General features: G+C 44.8%; 1 protein-coding gene across 1 annotated transcript; it reads right to left on the reverse strand.

The window, feature by feature from the left end:
- Positions 1-2,819: 2,819 nt before the first annotated feature.
- GTSF1 (gametocyte specific factor 1) lies at positions 2,820-25,768 on the reverse strand. The gene is given in 8 exon segments (XM_055336931.1): positions 2,820-3,082; positions 15,399-15,493; positions 16,862-16,925; positions 17,383-17,466; positions 18,084-18,210; positions 20,714-20,778; positions 20,781-20,813; positions 25,753-25,768. Coding segments are annotated over 8 exon segments (747 nt in total).
- Between the last annotated feature and the right edge of the window lie 628 nt (positions 25,769-26,396).

Genomic DNA, 26,396 nt, shown 5'->3' on the forward strand with positions numbered 1-26,396 from the left:
CCTGCCCCTCCCTCCGCGGGCACCCTCCCTGCCCCTCTCTCTCAAATACATAAAATCTTTAAAAATAAGCAACCAACCAAACTTAAAAAAAACAAAAAAAACCCACCAAAGCTGCCAGGCCTTCGGTGAAGTCAGGCTCCAAGGAAGGGAAGGGGGAGAGATGGGAGGTCGCAGGCAGGGTGAGGGGGGCCGGGAGGACTCCCGAGGACTCTGGAAGCCCCCAAGCCCCGCTGCCCAGCACCGGCCCCGGCCGCCCGACCGCCGAGTCTGTGCCTCCACCTGCTGGGCGCCCAAGGGATCGGCAGCCGGGCCCGCCCCCCCCCCCAGCTGGCAGCCCCCAGCGCCCCGCCTTTATCCCAAGGCTCAAGCCTGCGGAAGAACCGACTCGAGGGCGAGCTGGGCACAGCCCCTCGCGGTTCCTTCGCCGTCCAGCCGTCTGTCCGAGGCCGGACACCGCGCCTCCCTCGGCGCCACTGGTCCCAGGTGGGGTGTCCGTGCCCTCCGCACGCCTGGCAGCCGCGCCCCGAGCAGAGGGCAGCGGGCACGTCAGCCGTGGGCAAGGGTCACACGTGCCTGCTGGCCGCAGGAGCAGCGAGAAGGGGGACAGAGGGAAAGGACTGCCCTTGTTTGTCCGTCTGTCCCCTGCTGCCTGACAGACGGGGGTACGGGTGCCGTGGGTGGGCCCGTCCTCCCCACCGTCCCCCCACGCCCGCGGCTGGTCTCTCCCACGGCCTCCAGCAGAGACAACCCCTCTCAAACCCGCTGGCGACCCGAGCCACGTGGGGGCCACGGGCTGGCTGACCCCTGGGGCCCTGGGCTCCCTCCTCTGAGGCGAAGGCCACGTGTACGTAGTGACAGCTCCCCGGTGGACCCGGCACGGTGACACGCAGCAAGGTCAATGAACACCCTCGATATTGATCAGAGCACGTGACGGGAGCACGCGACACCATCGGTCCACGGAGGGCAGAGGGCTGGGAACAGGGGACATCGCGATCCACCAGGTAAATGCCACACCTTGACTGAAAGGATGGATGCCCTTGGTCTTTCAAATTGGTTCAATTTATTTTATTTTTTTTTGGACACAGAGAGGGCGTGGGTGCGCACGAGCTGGGGTGGGGTGGGAGAGGGGCGGGGGGGGAGAGCCTCAAGCCGTCGGCGCTGAGCAGGGAGTCGATGGGGGCGCTCATCTCCGGACCCCGACACTGCAGCCTGAGCTGAAACCAAGAGCCTGGTGCTTAACCGGCTATGCCACCCAGGTACCCTAATTTCTTTTTTTTTTTTAAGATAAAAAAAAATCATTATTCATGATGGAGAGAGGGAGGCCGAGACAGAGGCAGAGGGAGAAGCAGGCTCCCTGCAGGGAGCCCGACGTGGGACTCGATCCTGGGCCCCGGGGTCACGCCCGCAGCTGAAGGCGGCGCTAACCGCTGACCCACCAGGTGCCCCTCATTTCTTCTAATACAAAAATTTGAGGGGTGTCTTAGTGGCTCAGTCACGGTCTCAGGGTCCCATCGGGCTCCGTGCTCAGCACACAGTCTGCTTAAGATTCTCTCCCTCTCCTTCCCCTTTCTGCCCCACCCTATAGTCTCTCAAGTAAAATCTTTTTTTTTAATTTTTTATGATAGTCACACAGTGAGAGAGAGAGAGAGAGGCAGAGACACAGGCAGAGGGAGAAGCAGGCTCCATGCACCGGGAGCCCGACGTGGGATTCGATCCCGGGTCTCCAGGATCGCGCCCTGGGTCAAAGGCAGGCGCCAAACCGCTGCGCCACCCAGGGATCCCTCTCAAGTAAAATCTTTAAAAAAATTTAAAAGGAAGAAATCAAGATGTGAATACAATTTATGGAGATAACCTTGTGCCACTTGTGTCTGTCATCGGTGACTTAGGTATCCTCAGTTTACCCATCACAGCGAAAATGCACTGAGTGTTTGCTGTTAACGCTGCTAAAAACTTTAGTACCTTTTCCCCCCATTTATACTTTTAAATGATCTTATGGTTCAGGTGCTGTTCCTTTATCATCTTTACGTTCTTTTTTTTTTTTTTTTTTTTTTAAATTTTTTTTTTTTATTTATTTATGATAGTCACAGAGACAGAGAGGGAGAGAGAGGCAGAGACATAGGCAGAGGGAGAAGCAGGCTCCATGCACCGGGAGCCCGACGTGGAATTCGATCCTGGGTCTCCAGGATCACGCCCTGGGCCAAAGGCAGGCGCCAAACCGCTGCGCCACCCAGGGATCCCTCATCTTTACGTTCTTAATCACGACTACGCTATACTCTTCATGGCTAGCGGGTGGGGTTTCTTAAGGATCCATTAAGGACCTGGGTCCATCAAAACTCAAATAGTGCCATTATCTTCCTTGTAAACTCCTAAAAAGCCTTTACTCAAAGTAATATGTGGTTTGAGAGACTTTACTGTACGTAAGAATGATACGAGCTGTATCCTGAAGAGGCTCCTGTGCGCTGCTTCCGGAGATTCTGACGCAGGATGTCTGGACCCAAGCCCAGGAATCTGCATTTTAAAATAAGCACCCGGGACGCCGGGGAGGGGGGCTCCGCGGGTGAGCGTCTGCCTTCGGCCCAGGGCAGGACCCCGCATCCCCCCGCCCCCCGGTCCTGGAATCGAGTCCCGCGTCGGGCTCCCCGCATGGAGCCTGCTTCTCCCTCTGCCCGTGTCTCTGTCTCTCTCTGTGTCTCTCATGAATAAATAAATATGATTTAAAATAAAATAAGCACCCGAGCCGTTATGACGTGGGTGATGTGCGGACCACGCCTGGAGGAGCGGTGCCTGGGCCCGCACGCGGCCCGCGGGCAGGGCTGTCCCTAGCGCAGGTGCCCGCGCTCCTCCCCCCGGCTCTGCGTGGGCCCGGCCACACGGCCTTGGCCTCCCCCGTGGCTGCGGACCCGCCGCTCGCTGGCTCCCAGCTGCCTTCTGCTGGGGGGACCCGCCTGCCCCAGGCCCTGGAGAGGCTGCGCTCGGCACCTGCTGGCCCGGTGGGTGCGCGGCCGGACAAGCCGGCGTTTGTCCCACAGCTGAGACGCGGCTGGAGGGATTTGGCTGGAGGGTCGCGGCTGGAGGGTCGCGGCTGGAGGGACACGGCTGGAGCTGGCCAACCCGCCTTGGAGCAAACTAGGCGGCGGCCGGCGCGGAACGACGGGCCGTGACCACCCACCCCGAGGAGGACGTGGGGACGTGCGGAAAGCTCCATTTAATCTCCAGCCTCGCAGACGCAGCCTAGAGCCCGCTTTGCTTGCTTTTTTCAAAGACTGATCCATGAGGGACACAGACACGCAGGCAGAGGGAGACGCAGGCTCCATGCAGGGAGCCCGACGCGGGACTCGATCCCGGGACCCGGGGTCACGCCCTGGGCAGAAGGCAGATGCCGAGCCCCCGGGCGTCCCCAGAGGCCGCTTTTGCACTTTCTAACAAGCCTGGCTTTTGAGGCTGTGATGGCCTTTCTGGCTCCTAGAATGAGTGATGGTTCTTTTTTTATTTCATTTTTTAAAAAGGTTTATTTATTTGAGGGAGAGACAAGGACCGCGCCAGGGAGCACAGGCAGGGAGGGAGGAGAGCAGGCTCCCGAGCCGACCAGCCCCCTAACCAAGGGGCCACCCAGGCGCCCCGAGCGACGGTTCTCTAAAGAATTCCTTTCCCCCTTGACATCTGGGGGCAGATTAACCAAAACTCCAAATTGGGAAATCAGGGGACCCCCGAGCTGCTCTGCTGTGGTTGTAACGCGGCCGTGGGGCTCAGTACGGGAAGGCTAGAGGCCCTCACTCTCCACGCCCTCCTCCCGGTGCTCGCCTCAGTGCTCTAAGGTTCGCGGGAACTTCTTAGACAAGGATCAGAAGGAAAGCGAGCCCTAGAGACGCCTGCAGAGTCTTCGACTGCAGAACAGAACTGGAGGGCTGGACGGGCCCTGGTGGCCACTGGAGGGCTGGACGGGCCCTGGCGGCCACTGGAGGGCTGGACGGGCCCTGGCGGCCACTGGAGGGCTGGACAGACCTTGGCGGCCACGTAGCTCGATCCCCCGTGGGGGAGGAGGGAGGTTCCCGAGGTTGTGGGGCTGCCCCCAGACTGAAGACAAGGCCGCGCACTCCCATCTCAACGTTCCCTCTCCCAACTGCTTCCCCGGCCACTTTCCTCGCCGAGTTTTGCCCACTGGGCACTCACTACTGCAGCAATACGTTTTTGACCTTTTTTTTTTTTTTTTAAACAGGGAGTCAGGTTGGCATATGGTACTTTTTTCTTTGAACTTTGAAAGTAGCTGATTTCCTTGAAAAAAAAAAAGACTGACCTATTTTTATGAAACAAATATCTAAAACCTCAACACAGCCTCGGGCAAACTCGCGGTGCATCGGGGACTGAGTATCTAGGTTCCGCTTTCCTTCTCTGCTGACCACGCATCTGGGTATTTACGCTGGTCGGTAGCTCGGTCAGCATCTGATACTGTATACGTGTGGGATCGTTTGTGCAGCTTCCTGATGCCTGGACTGTGGTCACGGTGCTGCGTCCTCACACTCAGTATCCGGTGGCCATGGAGCCTGCAGCTCCCGTGGTGGGTTAGTTCAGTGGTGTCCTGGGAATCACTCCTAGGGGGGCCCCCCTGGTCGGCTTCTCCAGCCACAAACGACTGTGTCAGCACTTCACACGCTTGGTATTAAGTTTCTTTTTTGCTTAAAAATACTGATAGTGAGTGTGGCTTGTTTCCCGCTCTAAACCGTGACTGATGCAGGCATTTAGAAGATAATTACAACGCAACTCAATAAATGCTATTCAAAATAGTATGAACAGGGTGCCTGGGTGGCTCAAACACCTGTCATGATCCCAGGGTCCTGGGGTAGAGCCCCACACTGGGCTCCCTGCTCAGTGGGGGGCCTGCCTCCCCCTCCGTCTCCTGCTTGTGCTGTCAAATACATACATAAAATCTTTAGGAGCAGGAGGTCGTTTCTTGTGATACTTGTGGGTGGGAGCCCTATCGTCACTTCTTGAACTGGCAGCTGTACCGGTGGCTTCCTAACTACTATAGGAGCAGCAAAGCCTTTTCTTTTTTTTTTAAGATTTTATTTATTTATTCATGAAAGAGAGAGAGAGAGAGAGAGAGAGAGGCAGAGACACGGGCAGAGGGAGAAGCAGGCTCCGTGCAGGGAGCCCGACGCGGGACTCGATCCCCGGTCTCCAGGATCATGCCCTGGGCCGAAGGCAGGCGCTAAACCACCGAGCCACCAGGGATCCCCGCAGCAAAGACTTCTGACTAGACTTTGGGAGTGGTTTCTGGAGGTCCAGGCTAGAGTGTTTCTCTAGCCTTCCTGCTTAGACCAGCTCAATGGATATTTTCCACGACTAAACCTGGATCAATATTGGGGGACAAAGTGTGTGTTCATTTTTATGGATATATTTTAAAAGATTTTATTTTTAGGACACCTGGGGTGGCTCAGTGGTTCAGTGTCTGCCTTCGGCCCAGGGCATGACCCCAGGGTCCCAGGACTGAGTCTCACATTGGGCTCCCTGCAGGAGCCTGCTTCTCCCTCTGCCTCTGTTTCTCCTGAATAAATAAAATCTTTATTTATTTTTAAAATTATTTCATTTATTCATGAGAGACAGAGACAGAGGCAGAGGGAGAAGCAGGCTCCATGCAGGGAGCCCGATGCGGGACTCGATCCTGTGCCTCCAGGATCAGGCCCTGGGGTGAAGGAGGCGCTAAACTGCTGAGCCACCCGGGTGCCCTAAATAAAATCTTTTAAAAAAAAAATAAAGATTTCATTTTTAAGTAATCTCTACACCCCACATAGGGCTCTAATCCACAACCCTGAGATCAAGAGTCACATGCTCCCTGGCTGAGCCAGCCGGTGCCTCTATTTTTAATTTTATTCATTTATTTGGTGCATGGGGCTGGGAAAGGTTGTGTGTTTTTTAAAGAACACATGTAAGCTTAGTACTTTTGTAGATTAAACAGTTCAAGATGAAAGACTATTAATGAAAAATGTAACACCTATAGGGAAAAGAGTTAGAGAGAAATAAAATTAAGGTAAAGAGAAAATGCCTTATGGAAGATATCAGAAGACAGGAGCAGGCGTGATAGCCAGCCGCCCCCCACTGATCCTTGCCTCCTGGTATTCAGCTCTTGTGAAATCCCCTCCTGCACTGAAGGGGGCTCTCAGCCGTGTAACCAAAAGCATATTGTAGAAATAATGTCCTGTGACTTCTCAAGTTAGGTCATAAAAGAATTTACAGTTTCCATTTTGCTGACTTACTCAGGAGGAAGGCATTCGACATGTGGTGAAGACACTCAAACTTCTGATGTGCCAAGCAAGTAAGTGATCCACCTTAGAAGCAAATCCTCCAGCCCCAGGCAAGTCTACGGAGAACTGCAGCCCTGGCTGACATGTTGCGTGTCGCATCAAAGACCCCGAGCCAGGATTACCCACCTACGTCACTCCTGGGTTCCTTACCCATAGAGGCTGTGGGGGTAGTAGATGTTCATCACTGTTTTAATCCACGATGCTCTGGGGAAACTCGTTATGCACCAACAGGTGACGAATACACTGGGATACAGCACAGGTAAAAGGAAGAGGCTAGCCTCGGAGAGGAAGCATACCCCTGAAATAAAGGAAAAGTGGATGCTCTGAGAATTTAGTCTAGGGATGGGGGAAAAAAGGATGTTTGATGACCAGTATTTTCTCTAGAGAGTAAAAGGCAAAGCTGTCTGCTGAAAGTAAGGGTGGGATATAAGGACTACAGAGTCGAGAATAATAAAAAGAATGCCGTGGTTACGAGGTAAGTCTGAAAAGGCCAAACAGGAATGAGTATCTGAGTTAAGGAATCCTACATCTACAGTGGAGTCAGTTGGCAAATTCACGTGATTTTCTACCACTATGCTCAATAATCCTAGAAGAAATGCAGTATAAGAGATGGTGGGTTTCACTTAACGTGGGAATTGGTGAAGCAGAGACAGTAAAAGAGCAGTGGGGTGGAGAAAACTCCGGGTGCTGATTCAGGCCACTGAAGTGATGACCACGAAGCTGACAGACGTGGAAATGAGTTCAGGAGGAAACTCACAGCCCGGAAGAGTGAGAGGTCGAGTGCAAATTGCCATTTAGGGAAGCAGGATGGGTCTAGAAGCCACAGGCAGTAAATCAGATGTCCCGGGATATGGTCACAGCCAGTACTGACGAGCTACAGATCCTTGGCAAAGATCATGGTCTTGAAGCCTCCTTTTCCGTCACCCTGGGTTAAAGTATGTAAACGGCAGGTAAGAACGGTGGCTTGGCGACAGCAGCCGCTCTGTGACTACATACTTGTTGTTCCTAATGTTTTGAAACTATATGATGTTTAACACACACACACGAAGCCTAATAAGACGAACGCCAGGGATCCTACCACCCAACTTACTGAACAGAGTATTAATACACTGGGTTTTTTACTGATCCATCTCCCTGGCTTCTCCCCTGAAGATAACTACTGTCTTGAATTTTGTGTTTATCATCTTCTTTCCTTTTTGTTAGATGTCATGTTCCACATTTGTACACGGCCTGTTTCTTCATACGAAAGATGAAGCTTTGGATTAGGTGCTCTCTAAGCCCCCTTCCAGCTCCAAGGGGATCTGAGATATGACGGGCGGGCATCAAAGTCACATACATGTTTAGTGGAACCGCATAATAAATGCTTATTTTTCAAGGATTTCATACAGCTAAAACACTGACTCTTCCGTTGAAATCTCCAAGTCAACAAAAGGGTTTCTCAATGGAGCTTCTAATCTCAAGATCGAGACTTTCCGTCACTTTCAATTTGCACCTCTGCTAGAAAGTTCCACCCTAGAGAAAACACAAGGAGCTAAATAATCTAAGCCCCTGACCGTGCCCAACAAAAACCTGAAACCCAAGACTGAGAAAATAGAACTGAAACAGATGAACTAGGAAAGCAGATTTATTTCAGTGACAAGTATTTCAATAAAAATGAAGAGGCATGGCTGGGTTCATATGCAATTTTTCATACAACCTGGATTTATTTCCTCCACATAAAAATGTGTCCACATGTATAAGATAGAACGACTTTGTCTTCTTCATGTTTCCTCAAAGGTTCTTATGCTATTTTAGTTTCTATATAAAACAGTCTTTAAATAAGGTGAACGCAAATGCAAACCTGCTGACCATATATATGGTTCTTCTCCAGGGTCACCGTCTGCCCCAGGATGCTATTTTTCCTACTTATAAACAACCTTAACTTTCATATTTGTCTCACTAGTTACAAAGTCCACGAGTTACGTGAGTTGGACCAGGCAGTGGAATTGCCGTGTGCAGGTCGGATGCCCTCTTCATACAGGTGTGCATGTATCAGGCCTCAGTGTGGCTGGGAACAGACCACCTGAGACTGTGGCTAAGGGGCGACAGGTCAATGTCTTCAGTGGCCTCTGGAGAGGCCATGACTGTAAAGTAGGACGTGAATACGTTCCAACCCTTAATGGTACCAGGAAGACAGTGGTCAAAAGAATGAGTGGTCACTACAGTATTTTTCTCATGGTATTTAGAGAGTTTTCCTTATTCTACGCACTGAATTGGCAGAGGAAAACGAGTTATTTTCTTCAAGGTCTCCTCGCCAGGGCCCGTCCTACTTCAATCATTTAAACTATAGGATACAAATTCCCTTGATTTTTGTGACCTGCCTCTTCAAAACTGTTTTTTTTTTTTTTTTAAACTGGTTGTAACAAGCGTAAGTCACCTCCTCATTTTCCGCCCACCTTGGAGCTTAGCATGAGCTGGGCCAGGTAAAAACCTTGGGAGCCCAAGAATGGCGGCGCGCGTACGTAGGTTTTGTCTGAGAGACTGACACAGGGAGCCACCGCCGCCCCGACGGAAAGCCTACCGCACCCGCACCCGCACCCGCACCGCACCCGCAGCGCATTATTTGAAATGGATTCCAGATACTCTCCTAGTTTCGCTCAGGTACAGCTGCCAGGAGAGCTCAGCACCGTTTTTGCCTACTTGTGTTTATTCCTGGTGGGAACATTTGCAAATCACAATGGCCCTCCTAGAACCTCTACAGAGAAAGGCAATCCTCTGAAGGCAAGCCCTCTCTTTGGGGTGGAGGGTGGAAGCCCTGGATAGGATGGAAGTGCAGGCCTTAAAGGCTCTCCGGGCCAAGCTTCTGAACCACCGCTGCATTTAGCCTTCAGCCCTAACACTTGCCTTTAACCGAAATTAAGGCAGAACGTTCACTGCTTACCTTGTCCACATTCCACGGGAAGCGCCTCCTCTGAGAAAGAGGGTCTCCCTGGTAAGTCAGCTTCTCCACTCCCGTTCTGACAGACGTGTCAATAGCCAGTTCTTTTTTTTTTAATATATTTTTTTAATTTTTATTTATTTATGATAGTCACACACACAGAGAGAGAGAGGCAGAGACACAGGCAGAGGGAGAAGCAGGCTCCATGCACCGGGAGCCTGACGTGGGATTCGATCCCGGGTCTCCAGGATCGCGCCCTGGGCCAAAGGCAGGCGCTAAACCGCTGCGCCACCCAGGGATCCCAATAGCCAGTTCTTTATTCTAGTTTTTGGGAATCTCCAAAAATCTCCAGCCAACTAAATCCAGACTAGAGAATTCTAGGCCCCACAAACATCCCAAGCAGTCTCTGAAAGGCCCTGGACCAAATTGGCTGGTTTTATCATTAGTTTACTGAACAAACCACAGGAGTGTTTGTGAGCCAACAACATCAACGCAGGTAGGAATTCTCCCGCACGGAGTGCTACTCACATTCGAGAAGGTCAGATGGTTTTGTGATTTTGTGATTTCTATTTGATTCTTTTGTTGAGGTGTATTCAAGCGGCCACTCCTTTGCAATGAGACCCGCACCCTTCCTGCCTTCCCTGAACTAGGCAGGAGTGGCGGGTTACCCATGTAGTGTTAACTGTTCTATTCTGTCATTGCCTAAACAAATGAAGTCAAAAGGGTTTTGTATTTTCCAGTAATAACCTTAAGTTGTTGTGAGGTATCGATTGATAAACAAATAACCAGAATTAGTGGCATAATGGGTGTTTTTTTTCCCCTCCATACATTATCGCCCTCTCCTGAGGATACGGTCTAGTTCTTCACTTAAGATCACACAGCTAGAGGCAGAGATGCCACTGTACTGGGGCTTATCTTGAACCTGTTTTTAGGGACTACAACTAAATAAACAGCTCTGCTTTATCAGGAGAATCCTGTTTTGTGTAAATACCATGAAAGGAGGCATTCCACCAGAGCCCACTCTCCCTTATCTGTTACTCACAAAATGCTACATAGATCATTTTTGAAATTACTTCTCAGAATGCTTCATCCTAGTCCTTATCTATACCAGATCCCCCAACCCTATCCATGCCAGACAGATTCAGGACCAAACCAAACCAAACCTGAAAAAACCAACCAACAAAAACTCAAAAAATACACAGATAATCCAAATAAAAAAACTGGGCTGGGAGAGTATAAAGTTTCCTTTAAGGGCCAACAAAATGCTAGGACAGCCAGAGCCTTGGGTATTTCAGAAATCTGACTTTTATACATACATTCCAGGAGAGTCAGCAGGGCCATCACACATGCAAGCTTTGAGGCTTAATCAAATTTCACACATAGGGGGAAAGCCTGTCTCTTCTCCACATACACGCTGTTCCTCTCCTCCATTCCGACCTTCACTCCTACATAATCTACACCTGGTTTGACAGCTGGTATAATTTCTAGCTGGAATGTGGGAGAGATAAAAGAAACAAAAGAAACCTACTCCAGGTTGAAATTTTCAGGGAGCAAGATGTCCTAAAGACTCTAAACAACAATGGGGTATTTTGCTATCTAAATGCTATCAACATCTTAAAGACTCTGGACAAGGAGATGCACTGATCAAAATAGGTCTATTCCTATAAATTCTAAAGAGAATCTGAGCTACGTGTGTCAGAGAACACAAATACACAGTTACTTTTTCCAGCCCCTGTGTTTCTTGCCTGCTTTAGCTGGATCCTTTTGAGATAACTTCAAATAATTATGTTTCATTAATGTGAAATGAGATGTCATTTCTGCTCTTGGGGCTGCAGGTACTTAACCAAACTATCAAGCTATCTACGTGGATGCTTTATTTGAAACAGTTCTGAGTGTGAGGTTCTTTCTTGCATCAAATGCGTGAAGACTCAGAGCAGGGAGGGGAGAAAAAAAGGTACTTGTCAGTTTGAAAGTCACAGACAGTTTATCTTTCTATAATTAGGTTAGGAGGAAAAACACCCCGAAGAACCCACTGGTAGCAGGAAGAAGCAAGAGTCTTCCAGGGTCTGGCATCTGTAAGGAAATGAGAGAAAAAGAAGAGTTCTTAGTTCCTTTCAGTGATAAAAACAGCAGCTACATCTGACAACAGGTCACACAACTGTGACCGGGCACCAGCTCCTGGTCAGGGGGGAGAATGTGCTGCTGTTCATCTAGAACAGCAGGTGCCTCCGACCCTCAGCCCCTCAGTACCACGAAGCACACAGAAACTTGTTGATGGAATTAAAGACATTCTACAGAGATCAACGAACACTCCTCATGTCAAGAGTTTCACAAGTGAGAAGAAAATCAGAACTGACTATGCATACGACTGGCTCCTCCAGACAATTCTGCATTAATTTTAATTAACTTACATTGATCTTTTTCTCTTCTCATATGCTCTGTCATATGTCAGTGATTCAGTAATATTTTCTGAGCTCTTACAACATACATTAGGGGAATAAAAATTAATGTGCCATCACCTGGTTTGAGATACTTATCTAGTAAAAAAGTGGATTTTTGATAAAAACACACGGAGATAAAACATATCAGGTGCAAGGTGAACAAACCCTGTTCATGTATGTGCATTCAAAAAAAAAAATCTCCACCCACACCGAAGTTCCTTCAGAGAATAAGCCCTACTTCCTATTTCTTTCCTATCTTTCCAAAGAAGCTAGAGAATTCTGCAACAACGGGCATTCAAAAAATGATACTTTATTTTTATTAAGAGATAAAAAGGTCTGTGGCGTTTAAAGATTGTTACCTAACCTAGGATAGTTTTTCTCTCCTGATCCCCCAGGGGTCATACAGAAAAATACATTTTCAGCATGTATGGGGTTTGATACATGAAAAGTGAAGTTCCAAAGGAGATAAAGTGTCTACTCTTGGGTGTTAGAGACAGAAGCTTCTCCTAGGCTCTTACCTTAGAGTAACTTGGGTTTTTCTGTTTTTTTTTTTTTCTAAAAGAAAACAAGGCACCCCTTGTTTTTTAAGATTTTGTTTATTTGACAGAGCACAGATGGGTGGAGCAGCAGGCAGAGGAAGAGAAGCAGGCTCCTCACTGAGCAGAGAGCCCTATGTGGAACTCGATCTCAAGACCCCAGGATCATGCCCTGAGCCAAGGTCAGTTGCTTAACTGACTGAGCCATCCATGCGCCCCTTAGAGTAACTTGTTTTTTAAAAAGATTTATTTGGAGGACGCCTGGGTGGCTCAGTCGTTGAAGCGTCTGCCTTTGGCTGCTTCTCCTTCTCCCTATGTCTGTCTCTCTCTCTCTCTCATGAATAAAATCTTAAAAAAAAAACGGTCTAAGCTTTCTGGGAAATAAAACACAAATATGCTTCCGTTTCCAATGAACTTAAAAAAAAATAAATGAAAAGATTTATTTGGACATCTGGGTGGCTCAGTGGTTGAGCATCCGCCTTTAGCTGGGGTGTGATCTGGGCGTTCTGGGATTGAGTCCCACATTGGGCTCCCTGCATGAAGCCTGCTTCTCCCTCTGTTTGTGTCTCTGCCTCTGTCTCTCAATAAATAAAATCTTAAAAAAAATTTGGGAGAGGGATGCATGGGTGGCTCAGCAGTTGAGCATCTGCCTTTGACTCAGGGCATGATCCCGGGTTCAGGATCGAGTCCCACATCGGGCTCGCTGCATGGAGCCTACTTCTCCCTCTGCCTGTGTCTCTGCCTCTCTCTCTCTCTCTCTCATGAATAAGTAAATAAATCTTTAACAAAAATTTCTGAGAGAGAGAGAGAGAGAGACCATGTGCACACATGTGAGCAGAGAGAGGGGCGGAAGAAGAAAGCAGACTCCCTATTGAGCAGGGAGCCCGATGCAGGGCTTGACTGCAGGATCCTGAGATCATGACCTCAGCCAAAATCAAGAGCTGGCCCCTTAACCGGCTGAGCCACACAGGCACCCATAGAGTAACGTTTTTTTCCCCCCCCTCTGTAAGCTCTACACCCAAGGTGGGGCTTGAACTCATGGCGCTGAGATCGTTGAGTCACATGCTCTTCGGGCTAAAGCACCCAGGTGCCCCTAGACCATTTTTATTAGGTAGCAATCCCTACTTTACGAGAACCAAGCACCTTGTGTGCAGTGTGTCAGAGAAGGATTCAAAGTTCACCATCCATCCAGGTTGGTGTGTGCTTTCCTGACACACCCCAGTGCTTTTGCATCTCTTTCCCTTCTGGGGCCAAATTCAGTTTTCTGGTTTCCAGATGTATTTAACAATCTGACATCAAAACCAATGGCTAGCACCTAGAAGCAACTCATAAACATTATTGTTCAAAGCTAAGGGGTGTTTACTTTTAGAATCTCTTTTCTGCTGCTCACTAGAAGAAATATCGGTTTTGGTGTAAATGAATCCTGACTCAGGAGATCCATCTGCTTCACCCTGCAGGGGAAGTGAATGAACTGGAAGGCAAGAGGCCAATTACTCACTCATTAAATAAATTTTCACAGAGGGCCTACTATCGGCAAGACAGTGTGGATGTAGTCTCATTCCTAGCCTAATAATATTCCTTTTGTCAGGAGCGATACGGCTGGACAACCTCAGCCAAAACAGCATTTGAAGCATCAACTTTGGGTCTGCCATAGGTATAGAGGGTTACCTCAAGGAAAAGCTTTGTTTGTAAAAACAAAGAGGTTTTGGTCTCTTATAAATTTTGTGAGACTTGGCTAACTCAAATATTCAGATTATGTCAACAGTGCAAGCTTCTTAGAGACCCCAAACTTTTAACTGCTCATTAAAAAGAGTATGGATTTTTTGATGAGTGTTAAACCGTACTGCACAGGGAAAAAATTGCAGAGCAGTGAAGCACAGCTGTCTGATTAATCTCAGTCCATTAAAAAGGCATGATAGATCTAGAATGCAACTTTGATAAAAAAAAGAAAAAAGGAAAAGGAAAAAGGCAATATGTACTAACGTTAGGGAAAGCAACTTGGCATGTTAACAGAATTCTAATTTAACCAGTAAATGCCTATTCATTAGTGTGTAGAGCCATAACAGAAGCTATATACTTAAAAAACACAGGCACGCACAAAGCTTTAATTTGGTACCCTAATCTGAAAGAAAATTGGACCCAAATTGCTTTATGTCCAGTCAAATCTTGCTACCATCTGAAGAGATAGTGAAATAAAACTGAAACACTTACTTGATGAGATAGATACTCCGTTACTGTGCATTTCCATCTACGGAGTAGAAATATTTCAAAATAAACACACCATGACAATTGAAAATCACTTCTTCCCCTATTTTTACTGAACACAAATGACTTATTCTTGGGGTATACTGAATTACAATACAGACGTGGAAGAATTTAAAATTAGTGATTGGATTCTACTCAAGAGCCTGGGAAAAGAACAGTACATTGCCTATCAAGCCTTTAGGCATATGATTTGGGGATCTCATTTTTTGGGAAATACAAGTATCCAAAGGGAAATGTTTTATTTTTTTTTATTTTTTATTTTTTTTAAAGGGAAATGTTTTAAAGGGAATCCTCTAACCACCTAAAAAATTAGCTCAAACAGTAGCACAGACTGAAATCAAGGGAATCTGAATTTGGGGGCAACATTAAGGAGAGTCTATATTAAATAAAAATGATAGTATCTTGGTGTTCCCTACGTGGGAATTTATCGGGGTGATAAAATATGAATTTAGTACCTCCTTGATCGGCACGGCCTCTGAGGTCTAGGGAAGACGTCGGAATACTATTCTTATGCTAGTTCCTATTACTTATTACTTTCATTTTCTTTTTACTCATTTCCTTTTAAGTCTCTGCAATCCAATTTCTACTGATCTTATGCCTTGAGCATCAGGGATGACTCTTCCTCCTACCCAAAATCAGTAGGCTTTTCATTGGTCCCCAACGTTACCCAAGGTATTTGATGTCAGTGGTCACCCCAACTTGAAAATATTCTTTTGGTTTCTGCAGTCTTGTATTTTCCTACTCATAATTTCCTCTTACTAACCAGGGCCGAGACTGGAGTGAAGTGAGTGAGGTGCTAAGAATGCAAAATCCAAGGAGGCACTTGTTCTCAGGGTCACGCGAGTGAGACGAGCGCCCACTGAGTATGTCTTTGAGTTATCAAGACCAACTGTATTTAGCACAATGAGGAGTAAAAGCATTTCGCCTGTATCTCGCTTACTGTTTTTCCATGGCAGGACATACGGCAGAGACTTGGGAACACGCATGCCTGAAGCCAGGTTACTCTTATGTTCCATGACTACGTTGCTTGCAGGGCTGCAAAAATAAAGACAAATTTGCTTATGCCAGCATATCTGTAGTCTTCAGGCAGGCACACACAAGACCATCAAAATGCATTTTTTGTAATTTGGGGGAAAACAGCAAACTACATTCTGAAATGTAAACACAATTAGAATGATTACTACTTCTCTGAAAAGCTCCCTTTTCTGTACAAGCATTAACATGGGTCTAACCATTTTCATTTACCAGAAACTGAGATAAACAGCAATGCCATCTACTGTTCAGTTCATCAACTGAACTCATCAACTCGCTCAATAAATGTAAGAGGTAAAATAAAATGCCAAGGTGACCAAACCAAATCTCACAGAACTGAGGTAAAATTAAAATTGTAACATTAAAAATTCATCTTTAAGTTTTTCTATTTTAGTGTACAAACAAAATAAGGTACACGTACAATTAATAACTTATCTTAGGAGTTAAATAAAAATTGATAAGCATTCTACTCGGGGAAAAATGAAGTGTAGCATCTTGTTTCTTCATTTTCTAATCCATAAACATTCTCATTTCTGAATATTTGAAACTTGATCTTCTAAGGTTTGAAGATGAAGTAGTAATGAGAAATCTCACAGATTTAAATTAGATAGCAAGGTGCCTGAGTGGCTCGGTTGGTTAAGCAGGTGTCTTGGCTCAGGTTTTGATCTCAGGGTTATGAGTTCAAGCCCCACACTTAGATGCAGATAGACCCAAAATCAGTGGAAAAGAGATGAATTTTCTTTCCTACCCAGTAGGTAGGTACTCTGGCTTGCCCAATTTTTTTTTTAATTTAGTTATTCATAAGAAACATACAGAGACAGAGAGAGAGGGAGAGAGGCAGAGACACAGGCAGAGGGAGAAGCAGGCTCCAGATGTGGGACTCCATCCCGGGACTCCAGGATCACGCCCTAAGCTCAAGGCAGGTGCTCAACCGCTGAGCCACCCGGGCATCCCAGGCTTGCCCAATTTCATATCAAGAACTTGAAAGATTATTTTTCCCTTAGACATTAATTACCCAGAGTAAAAGTGATCCATATGGCGTAGCTAGAGAATTTTTCCAAAGTCTTAAAATAATGCCAACTTAGCAAAAAACCCCAACTTAGACATAAGAATTTTGGGTACCACTGTCCCCCTTGCTAGACTATAAGCTCGTATTTTTGTGTTCCCACAGCAATTAACACAAAGCATGTGACCTTTTTAATGATTTGAGGAATAAGTAAGGAATATAACCCATTAAAACTTTCTAGACTAAGTTATCACCAAGTAACATCATTAAGGAAAGACATCAAATCATCCTTTGGTGGCTTCTTTTGGTTACAAAGCATTTGGGATTTTGGGAGGCAGTGCTGGGAATGAGACCATTCCATTTACCTGTTGTTGCCACAGTAGTTGGCTGTGCCCCAGACAAATGGGGTGCTGGTCTGTTCCCACAGATCTGCCAAAGAAAGGAAAACAGAGTTTGGGGCACTCCTAGGCAAAACACCGGTTTATGCTAGTTGAATCTGTAAGGTGGGAAATAATACACCTCAGTTGAGAGAAGCAAGTAAAAATTGATCAAGTACCCTGCCTAAGTGACACAGAAGGATTTAACTGAAGGATATAAATGCAAGCAACATAAGTAATAATAAACGTGCCTAGTAACAACCAAACACAGATGGTACGACGCAATTTATGGTAAAAAAACAGACGTAAAGAAGTGCTTTTTCCAATCAAGAGGGATAGGCTGTTCCACGTGTCTGCACAGCGATACAAATGGGCTCGTTTGGGGATCCAATAAAAATAAGGCATTCTGAACAACATGGTATGCTCATAAAAAAGAAAAATCTTCCTTCTGTATATAGCAAATGACCTGAGGTTTAGACACTGAAGAAAAAGAGGTAGAGACACTTCACCTTTATCCCAGTCTTCATCGCAAGGAGGGCACTGCCATGTGCTCTCAGCCAGAGTCTCTTGTCCAAGGTTCCTGGTTTGGTTGACTGCAAGATGATAAAGATTCTGTTGTAAGGAGGGGATACCATCAAGTGGTTTAAGTGGCTTAAAAGGTTTCAGGGTAGCCTAATAGGTCTTTGCTTCTGAAAAACGCATGCTATTCATAGCTCAACAGAGGTCTTTTTTTTTTTTTTAAAGATTTTATTTATTTATTCATATGAAAGACACAGAGAGAGAGGCAGAGGGAGAAGCAGGCTCCATGCAGGGAGCCCGACGTGGGACTCGATCCCTGGTCTCCAGGATCACGGCCTGAGCCAAAGGCAGGCGCCAAACCGCTGAGCCACCCAGGGATCCCTCAACAGAGGTCTTATCCCCTCGCTGACGGAAGAAAAAGAAGCAAAAACAAAGTTGGTTACCATATTTTTGGCAATAAAAAGATTTTTATTTTTAGATGAATTATTGGTAAAATGGATCAGGTTGTTCAGAGAGAAAACAGTCTGATAAACACAGCCTGACAACCTTTTATTGAGGAGATAAAAAACTCAAGGGCAGAGAGGTACTATTCTTCTGAAATGATGAAAGCCAAAAATCAAGGGGACAACGGAGCACAATACAAATCCGAAGGCGCTAACCTCCAGGACTGACACATTTCAGCTAGTCTTACCAACATCCTGCTCAATACAACTTTTATCATCACAGCTTGAGATATGATGACTGATTTCGGCCCGAGGAACCTGGTGGCGAGCATTGAAGGGACAAGTAGCCAATTTGTTTGCGACATCAGGATGATTCTGTGGAACAAACATTAACGGATCTGTCAATTCTCTGGATCTCTTCAGATTCAAAGGGAGTGGCTTAGCCTTATGCTATAAATGGCTCCCCCCAAATCTCTCAGTACACTTGTGGCTTAACTAAGGTGGTTGAGCTCATGGTAGAAAATTAAGAGGGAACTTATTTCTCACTCATACAGACTGTACAGGTGACCTCAAAATCATCAAAATGTAAGCTTCTTTCTTATGATCTTAGAGAGTGACAACGCAGGTACTGGGTTTACAGTGGCTTATGTGGGAGTGAACAGTGAATTCAGCATTGGGTATTTGTTTCATTGGTTTTTTGAAATTTTATTTGAGAGACAGTGAGAGAGCGAGCGAGGGAGCATGAATGGGGGTGGGGGGTGGGCACAGGGAGAAACAGGTTCCCCGATGAGCAGGGAGCTCACCATGGGTTCGATCCCAGGACCGTGGGATCATGACCTGAGTTGAAGGCAGATGCTTAATCGACTGCCTAACCGACTAAGCCCCCCAGACGCCGCTAGGATTGGGTATTTGAAGCATATTTCTCAGGGTCCCAAGACTCTTGGCAGCACAGCCTGTAATGGTGGAGCTCTCTGGCTGTCTCTGGAGGGTGATATTCAGGAAACAGTAAAATGAAAACATATTCTTAGTCTGCATTGCAGTAGTGCCCCTGCTATTGCCATACAATAGTGCTGGAAAACAGCTGTGGGGAGGGAGCTGCAGAAGCAGCAGACCAATGATTTTTCGGATTAACACAGGAACGCTTATTTAAAGTAACGATGCCTGAAATGAGGCTGTGAACAATTTGACCTTTATTTCAGCTATTTTACTAAGGAAAAGCCTAAATGAGAGAGTCGAGTCTGCTGATCAAGTCCTTATTTTAAAACAAAACAAAAAAACTGGTGTGTTTAATATCATCCAAATCCTATAGTAAGCATATTAGCAATCAAAAAACTGATTAGGAGAAGCAAAACATATATCACAAATGATACTCAAAAAAGTAAAAATAATGTGAGGTGGGAGGACGCTAGATAAAAACAGGATGAAGAAAATTGTGAGGGCAGTTATCTCCATGATTTTCATAAGGGATACTGAGCATTCCAATGCAAAGATTTTTGTGGTTGAAGATTAAGGGCGTTAGAAGAGGGGAGTTAAAGGGACGCCTGGGTGTCTCAGTTGGTTAAGTGTCTGACTCTTGATTTTGGCTCGGGTCATGATCCTGGGGTCATGAGATGGAGCCCTGGGTGGGGCTCTGAACTGGGTGGGAGACTGCTTAAGATTCTCTCTCTCCTCTGCCCCTCCCCCTCCTGTGTGCACGAATGCTCGCTCTCAAAAAACAAATGAACAAACAAACAGGAGAGTTAAAGACAATGCCTTTTTATTGCTTGGCTTCCCAACCTTTATCCTTGGGACATGTTTGCAAGCTTAAGGAAGGAAGTCATGGTGGTATCTGCTGGTCCACATTATCCAGGTTGAACTTTAAGTGATCTTTGCTCTACAGTTTTATTTTTAAGATTTTATTTATTTGAGAGAGCGAGCAAGTGAGGAGCGGGGGGGGGGGGGGGGGGGGGAGGCGGGGCGGGCGGGGGATGCAGAAGGAGAGGGAGAAACAGGTTCCCTGCTCATTAGGGACCCGGGGCTCCATCCCGGGACCCCAGGATCGTGACCTGAGCCAAAGGCAGACGCTCAACAGACTGAGCCACCCAGGGGCCCCTATTCTATAGATTGTAAAGAGCTGGAGAAATGATCAACAATGGCATGATAATCATGTCATTAGGACTGCAAGAGAAACGCCCTTTAAAGGATGCTAATGCATACATGAATCGTATGAAGTTTGGATTAAATATCAAAAATGCTGTCCAAGCATAAATCCTTGCAGACTTTTGGCCTTTGATCCAACATTCCTATTCTAACAATCCCTTCAAAGTGCTTCAATTAGTATGCCAGCATTAAAGTAGTTTATATCAGCTAAGACTACAAAAGAGTGACCAGAGAAAAAAATTTTATCAGTTCTTTTTTCCCCTCTCAAAGATGCTTCAATCAAAGACTGAAACTTGGAGAAAGTTATTTATAGGAATAATCTTTTCTTAGGCTAACCTCTAGCTGTTCAATTTCTCTAAAATTCCAAACAAAAAGAAATCAGAAATAAGTGTATTGTGGCACTCAATCTATATTAGGACAACGAACACATCAAATTCACATGGCAAGAGGGATTTCTTATTGTTAACAAAAATTAGTGTTTTCTCTGTTTTACAAGAAGAGTACATAGAGGGCACTTTGTCACTAGGGAGAAAAAAATGAAAACAAGAAAAAACTTATGTACCCAAGAAACAAACGCCTTTCTATAAATGTTGGTATTTAACACAAATGTAGATTCCTAAAACAAGTCTGGCATTAAATCAAAACATTTTTTGCTAAAATTATATGATAGTTACAAAATTTGACTTTTTAAAAGTCTCAAGAGGTCATTACAAGGCAAATTATGAAAATAATGCCTTACCTTTCTGCACTTGATAAGATGATAAGGAAACCTGCAGGCCCTGATCTGGTGGTTTTTATCATAGGGCATTGTAATAGCTTTTCAGGGTCCAGAGAATCAACTGAAAGAGAGAAAGGTAGAATAAACATGAAGCTTAAGCTTTAAGCCTTTGTAAAACTACAGTATTCCAGGCATACTGGATTTTTCAACAGACTCTGTAAGAATAGAAAAGACAGTCTAACAACAAGTTGGAACTTAAAAAAGGATGACTAAACATTTAAACATGGAAATGTAACTCTGAGAAGATAAAACTGAATTACCACCAAATCTTCCTAAGTACAGCAAAACAAGCTATCACGGGATAGGATCTTAGTTCGTATTTGGTTGTGCATAGATTTGTTTTATAGTAGGGGTAATCAATGAAAACAACAATAAAGTTCAATGAAATGATATCCTTTTCCCTTCTAGAACTGCTAATTCTTATTCTCTTTTTTTAAAGATTTTATTTATTTCTTCATGAGACACACACACACACAGAGAGAGAGAGAGAGAGAGAGAGAGAGAGGGAAGCAGGCTCCATGCAGGGAGCCCAACGCGGGACTGGATCCCAGGACTCCCTGAGCCAAAGGCAGACACTCAACCCCTGAGCCACCCAGGTGCCCCTAGAAGTTGCTAATTCAAGGCTATTCTTATTTTACCCTTCACCAGTCACTTCTAGGGCAAGTTGAGGGTAATTAATAGTCTCTGCCAGCATTCCTGCCTATTTATTAGTATTTTATGACATGAAAAAAGTTCATAAGCTCTGCTCTAAATCAGTTATAAGTTCTATGGCAGCTTGGTAGATGATTTTTTTGTCTGACTGCTTTTACTTACTACTAAAGTCAGTAGTTCCTGATCCTGGCTACTCTAGGTACCTCTCAAAAGAAACCAATACCTTTGTCAGATAGGTGGTATTACTTTTCACAGTTTGAAACACAGATGAGGAAAACCCAGAGAATTCTTTAATCTAGTGATGATTGAATTGGGCAGATAAAAAAATAATCTGCAAACACAGAACGTCCTAAGTTTAAGACAACTACAGACATATAGAACTGCCCTGTGAAAGCAAGCCCCTAACCTAGATTATGCTATTTAAAACTCCCCTTAGGACACTATACTTTCAGGATTCAACCCTATAGCTACTAAAGAAGTTTCTCTAAATGTGTAAAGCTGCCTGTCGGCTTTACGGATTTTAGTGAGCTTGATTAAGGAAGGGAAATTAAATGGTTAAGCACATTCTGAGTATGAGGACAAGAGGCAACCTAATAAAATGCTGTTGCCACCATGGAAGGCAATGATAAAAGTGAAATAAGATAAACAATTCACGTTTGATAAGGAGCTTATAAACCAGGAGATTGCTATGAAAACCAGAAGCCATTGGGGAATTGAAACAGTTTCCCTGGAAGAGTGGTAAACATGGAATAAATTGCTAACCATGATGCTGATGCAAATGAGCCAGAAAGGTGACCTGAAGGACAGAATGAAGAGGAAGGAAAAGTCTTAGAGGACAGGAAGGTTTATTATGCGAACCAGGCGCATCCTGACCAGCAATCTTTTCAGATTTCTGAAGCTTCAGGATACCCAGGGAGAGTTTACAGATAAAATTCTTATTAGTTTCCCTTCATTTAATCCATTCCATCATGAACAAATGTTAGGCCGTGCCAGTAGCTGACAGGCTGGACATGCCTTGTGATTCATACACAGTATACTGCCCCTACGGGGACATATCCCAGAGTTGATTACCACGGCTTCCTACCATAATGCTTTAACTCCTGGCCTCTGGTAACTTAGGTTCACTCTAACCTGGTTTTCTAGATTTCAAAAATTTTATTTTACTTTTGATTTAAAAAATTTTGATGATGGTAAAAATATATAGAACATAAAATTTACCATCTTAACCAATTTTTAGTGTATAGTTTGATAGTGTTAAGTATATTCACATTGTTATGCAACCAGTTTCCAGAATTTTTCACCTTGCAAAACTGAATCTCAATACCTATTAAGCAACAATTCCCCATTCGCTTCTCTCCCCAATCCCTGGCAACCACTAATTTTACTCCTTGTTTTTATGAATCTGACTATTCCAGATACTTCATATAAGTAAAATCATAGGGTATGTCTTTTTGACTGACTTATTTCATTTAGCATAATGTTCCCAAGGTTCATCCATATTGTAGCATGTGACAGGATTTCCTGTATGCGTTTTTCTTTTTTTCTTTGTTTTTATTTATACTTTTTAGTAATCTCTGCTCACAATGTAGGGCTTAAGCTCATGACCCTGAGATCGAGTTCCGTGCTCTTCCAACTGAGCCAGCCAGGTGCAATCCCTCCACCCCCACCCCCTCCACCGCTTTTTAACTTCATAGATCTTGGAGCTCCTTCTATGTTTATATATAAGGAATATATATAAGGAATATTAAAAACAACAACAACAAAAAACCCCAAACCAAGCCCAAACAGGACTATATCAGTGCTGCATAGGGATGTGCCATAGATTTTTTTTTCTTAATAAATATTTTATTTATTCATGAGAGACACAGAGAGAGGCAGAGATATAGGCAGAGGGAGAAGCAAGCTCCCTGTAGGGAGCCTGATGCAGGATTTGGGGGACTTGTTCATGCTCTGAGCCGAAGGCAGATGCTCAACCACTGAGCCACTGAGGTGTCCCTGTGCCAGAGATTTTTTTTTAAGAACTTATTTATTCATGAGAGACGCAGGGGGGATGGTGTGTGTGGACAGAGACACATGCAGAGGGAGAAGCAGGTTCCATGCAGGGAGCCTGATGTGGGACTCGATCCCGGGACTCCAGGATCACGCCCTGGACTGAAGGTGGCGCTAAACTGCTGGGCCACCCAGGCTGCCCTGTGCCAGACATTCTTAATTGGTTCTCTTACCGATGGACATTTAGGCCATTTACAGTTTTTTACTATTATATATAATGCTACGACTAACAATCTGGTACATACTTCTTTGTGTACTAGGAGTATTTCTCTTGGGCAGATACCTTAGAGTGCTACATTGAGGTACACGTGCATTTAAAGTAACAAATACTTTATACTTGTAATAAACACTATCAACCTACTCATCAAAAATTCTATTTTGGCTTTTTTGGGAATATAACAACTTGGAAAACAGCATAAGCCCTGTGGACAAGCTGTCTCCAAAAGCATAGATTCACATGTTCCTGATGCTTAGGGCCTGAAACCCATGGTGAGAAATAGAGGAAACTTCACAGAAATAGGGAACTTGACCAGACAAAAGTATCATCAGTTAAGAGGTACAGCCCCAAAACAAAGCTGGAGCTCTTCAGGAATCTATCAGATTAAGGTCAGAGTTCAAGGTCAATTTTGGAAAAGGGTCAAGCATATTCTAAAGCAGTGTTAAATCACTTGCGGACTGTATTAAAATGCAGATTATGATTTAGTAGGTCTGGGATGGGGCCCTGAGATTGTGCATTTCTGAGAACTCCCAGGTGATGTTTTTCTAAGGAAAAAACTATAGCTGAAACAGAAAAGAGTGAAAGGCATAAAGGGGAGTTGTTGCTTTCTAATTTAACAGAGAGGGTAAGCTTTCAAGAATAAATATAAATCTACCTATCTCACAGGGAATTCCAGGTATACATTAAAAAATTTTAAGGAAAATTAGAGGGGTTGGGGAGAGAGCCCTAAAGAAGATCAAGGAGAATCAACCTTCTTTCAGATCAAGGATTCTCAAAGTGTGGTCCTCAGATCAGCAGCCTCACTTGAGAATGTGTTAGAATTTCAAATTCTTGGGTTGCAGACCTACTGAATCAGAAATTCTGGGAGTAAATAAACAATCCCCCACCAGAAAAACCCCAAAACCAGACAAACAGAAAAGAAATTCTAGGGGTAAGACCAGCAACCTTAGTTTTAACAAACTCCCTGGGTGATCCTGCTGCATGCTAAAGTTTGAGAACCTCTGATGTAGATATTTAATAAAGACTATTTCCATGTAGTTTCTATATATTGATGACAAAGATTCCTTTGGACTCTTCCTTGAAAGTAGAATGGGACTAAAAAATATCCTTTGGTTGTAACTTATTAATTTCAAAGAGACTCAACAATACAGCAAAGTAAGAAAGTAGGCCCTGCTGACGACTGTTATCCATCTTCATGCAGATGTTCCTTAAACTCAGGGCCTAGAAAAGATCGTGCCTACGGTATCAAGTACGGTGTTACATATGAACAACATATGACTCTGTCCCTCACTATGTAACCTTGGGCATATCAGTTAATCCAGGTTTTATTTTCCCAGATGTAAAATACAAATGTTAAATAATTTTTCAGCTTTTATTCCTACATTTGATTCCTCCTATGATTCTAGATGCTAGTTCCCTTCTGACTTTTCGGGCCATCTAAGGTTCCCGAGTCACTTGAGAAATAACAATTCTTCCTAGGATTTCTTTTTTTATTTTTTTTTATTTTTTATTTACTTATGATAGTCAGAGAGAGAGAGAGAGAGAGAGAGAGAGAGAGAGGCAGAGACACAGGCAGAGGGAGAAGCAGGCTCCATGCACCGGGAGCCTGATGTGGGATTCGATTCCGGGTCTCCAGGATCGCGCCCTGGGCCAAAGGCAGGCGCCAAACTGCTGCGCCACCCAGGGATCCCCCTAGGATTTCTTTAATCCCCCAAACTCCATGAACATCAGCATTACTATGATTATCATATTGTCCTCAAAACAGAAAGAAAACAGAGGTTACTATCCCCTCGTCCTTAATAGGAGAAACGAAGTCCTGAGAAATTATAAAGTTTCACTTAATAAAAGTATAGTTTAACACAGCTGCCCCACCTGCAGTTTTTCTAAAGCTGGATCAATTTCAAGTATCTTATTTCAAATTTGGGTACTTCTCTACTACCACTTAGAGAAGGGAGTTAAGGGAGAAATGTGAATCTTTCCCAATACGCTAAAAGTCTTGTGAGACATAAGTCTATGTGTAAGGATTTTTTTTTTAAACTCAAGGAATTTAACTTATTCTCTAAAAGCAATAAGAAGTACATACTGTAAGTTTCTTCCATGTTGGAAACGAAGGAGCTGAATCCAAGTGCTGAGGGAGGGAAAAAAAGAGCAGTGTTTCAGGTAATCAGAAAAGTGAAATGTACCAAAGAAGTTCTAAAAAGTGGAGTCAAACTGGAATTGAAGCTACCCAAGCTCAATATAAGAAACCCTGAGTGTTCCCCTCCCCTAAATGTTTTCTCTCCTTTAAAGCATTCTTTACAACTTTGAAGCATTTTAACATCATTGTCTAACACACACTCTTGGAACAAATTCTAAGGCTGGCAGGTAAGAAAAACCAAATATGACCAGTAATTTAAACTGTCTTCAAGTTTAGAGATACTCTAAGCGCCATGATAACAACCTGCCACTGTTTACCATGCATTAGGGTTCCATACTATTTAACAGTAAAGGGGGCACGTTAAGATCACAAGAATACTATTTAAACTTTCGGATAAACCCAGGAATAGGGTATTATTTTAAAGCTCTATTCTCAAGTTCCTAAAAATACAGGATGGGCGGGCTGCCAGTCTTGTTCTCCCCTGGGACCTGGGAAGGCTGGACGTCTAGGTCCACCAGTATGCGCTTAATCCATCCAATAAGCCCAGAGACATTCTAATTTGCGGTTTCTTTTTAAAGATTGTATTTATT

The sequence above is a fragment of the Nyctereutes procyonoides genome, unplaced genomic scaffold (assembly GCF_905146905.1).
Source record: "Nyctereutes procyonoides isolate TBG_1078 unplaced genomic scaffold, NYPRO_anot_genome, whole genome shotgun sequence".
Taxonomy (NCBI): domain Eukaryota; kingdom Metazoa; phylum Chordata; class Mammalia; order Carnivora; family Canidae; genus Nyctereutes; species Nyctereutes procyonoides.